Here is a 2500-nt window from a genome sequence, read left to right on the forward strand (position 1 = left end):
AAAAAACAATTGTTTTCCTCATTAGGCAGAATTTCAAGTTCTACCAATTGGCTATTACCGGGAACGATCAACGATCTCCGATCGTAGCCCTGAGGTTACCCTGAGCTAAAGTTGGTACGCATCATAGTCAGAAGCAAACTTAATAACCAAGCAACATCACTGGCACGTTCACCAGCATCCATTCGACGAATAACATCCAATTTCACTTGAAAGTCAACATTTTTACAATGCCTCTTTACCAATCTACACTGCAGTATATTTATTTTTGTCTGTGACACAAAGTACAGTAGTTCTTTTGGCAATTTTGCGATCTCCTGAATTGGTAGTTTAGCGATGTATTTATTCTGGGAGGGTTGATCAGTCCTGTAAGTTTGGAAAATGATCAAGAATAAAAAGTATGGCTTTTAAAGTGATGGACGTGTGAGTTGAGGCAACGCAAATCGGGTGGTGGTATTAATAATGTGACGACGTATTTGTGAAACGACCTAAAAAGGGGGAGACGTAAATCAGGGTATTACTGTATAAATCAAATGAAATAAAATAAAACGTTTTAAGGGCTGGAGAAAAACAAACAAACATTGAATCGAAAGTTCATCACCATCGATACATTTCAATATATTTCCAGCACCTTATTCAAAACATTGAACGAGTTCTTCCAGCCTTTTTGCCTCCTTTATGATGTCCATACGTCTGGTGTTGGCTTAATGGTTTGGGTGGTGGACTTGGGATCCCAGGATCCTGAGTTCAAATCCCACTCGGCTGTTGAATTAATACCAGATGGGGTTGACTCTGCCTGTCATCCTTCTGAGGTTGGCAAAATGAGTGCCAGCTTGCCGGTACACTGTGTCGGATTGGCGACCCGTCCAGGATTGTGCCCAATAGCCAAGGAGACTGCTTAGGCAGCACCAACGCTCTGCACGGAGTATGGGCCCAATGGATGGATGGATGATGTCCATAAAACAGTAAGTTCCGTTTAGAATGATTTTTTTTTAATTTGAATGCCAGACAGGCAGACAAAACCAATTCCTTTACCCCGCTGTGTGCATGAGCACACGGGACAAGACACCATACAATTTGGACAAATTTATGGTTAAAGTAATGCTAAGCTGCAGCTTTTTGGACGTGGAAACAAAGCCAATTATGAAGTTCAACAAGTAAAATTCAATTAAAAAAAAAAATCAAGTAGTTCCTCGATCCTCGACTGACAGACACACAGACAGAGTGCACCAATTGCTTTCCCCCACGTTGCGCGACGCGTGTGGCGTACATATGTCAAAAGCACTTCTGGAAATATTTTGATGAAGAAGTTACACACTTGTCTGAGTTCCGGGGAATTGTAGATTGGTTGAACTCCCATGCGAGCACAGCTGAGGGTTTTCCTCCAATGTGACACTCGAATCTCGCCATGCCTCCTTCTCTCACCACCTCTACGGATGGCTGAATGTCCACAGAACAGAGCACTGCAGGATAGAGGGGATGAGAACATCATTTGAGGTCATCACAAACTTCCCCCAGCCAAACCCACAATACACCTGGACTCTACTAAATCTTTCAACATCACATTTATTCATTCATAAACAACAACGGACTTGCCATTTTCAGTAATATTATATCCTTGATCCTTCAACAGCATCACATCACCCCCAATTCATTTTGCTACTTCTATGTTAAGGCATATATTTAGTGATCAGTCCTTGTATTGGTACATTTTCACGATTAAGCTCGTCTTTTAATAAATGCGTAGTTGGTTTGGAATGAGTATTCCTTGAAGAGCAACTTCGTTGAAATAGGTTTGATGACATCCTCAACTTCAAAATGCTGTATCCCTGTCAATTTCCAACATTTTTTTTGTATCTCCATGTCACCTACTATGAGGATGACCTGGAGGTATGCACACTCAACTCTAAGCTTTCTAGCCTGGGTATGAATCCCGAACCAGCTGCAAACGGTGATTCCGGTGCTTCACAAGCAGGACGATTCGTTAATATGTGTTCCATCCCTCGCATGGATGTTAAACTGGCATCCGGTCTGCTGGCATTTGTTGATATATGTTAAAGATATATATATATATATATATATATATATATATATATATATATATATATATATATATATATATATATATATATATATATATCTTCTTCTTCTTCTTCTTTCAGCTGCTCCCGTTAGGGGTCGCCACAGCGGATCATCTGTATGATCCGCATAGTGATTTGGCACATGTTTTACGCCGGATGCCCTTCCTGACGCAACCCTGGTCGCCTCTTACGACACAGGGATATGGTACACCTATTTTAACCGGGGTATACACTGGCCCAGTATACTGGTACTCATTTCACCGACCTCGGAAGGATGACAGACTGAGTCAACCCCCTGGTGTATTAATTCAGTGGCCCAACGGGGCTTGCACTCAGGACCTTTTGGACCCCAAGCCGCTGCATTAACCACTGCGCCAACACCAGGCTACATATATATATATATATATATATATATATATATA

The 2500-nt window shown here is 41.4% G+C and overlaps 1 protein-coding gene across 2 annotated transcripts in view; it reads right to left on the reverse strand.

Annotated features, from left to right (window-relative positions):
* The window catches only part of LOC147017516 (protogenin-like), a 125237-nt gene that overhangs the window by 58516 nt on the left and 64221 nt on the right, over positions 1-2500 (reverse strand). For both annotated transcript variants that reach the window (XM_085847231.1, XM_085847230.1), the window contains exon 2: positions 1316-1460. In XM_085847231.1, the coding sequence (XP_085703357.1) occupies positions 1316-1460 (145 nt within the window). The remainder of the gene's footprint in view (positions 1-1315; positions 1461-2500) is intronic.

Source organism: Eptatretus burgeri, chromosome 11, assembly GCF_056783735.1.
Source record: "Eptatretus burgeri isolate ZD-2024b chromosome 11, Ebu_testis_v1, whole genome shotgun sequence".
NCBI classification, from domain to species: Eukaryota; Metazoa; Chordata; class Myxini; order Myxiniformes; family Myxinidae; genus Eptatretus; species Eptatretus burgeri.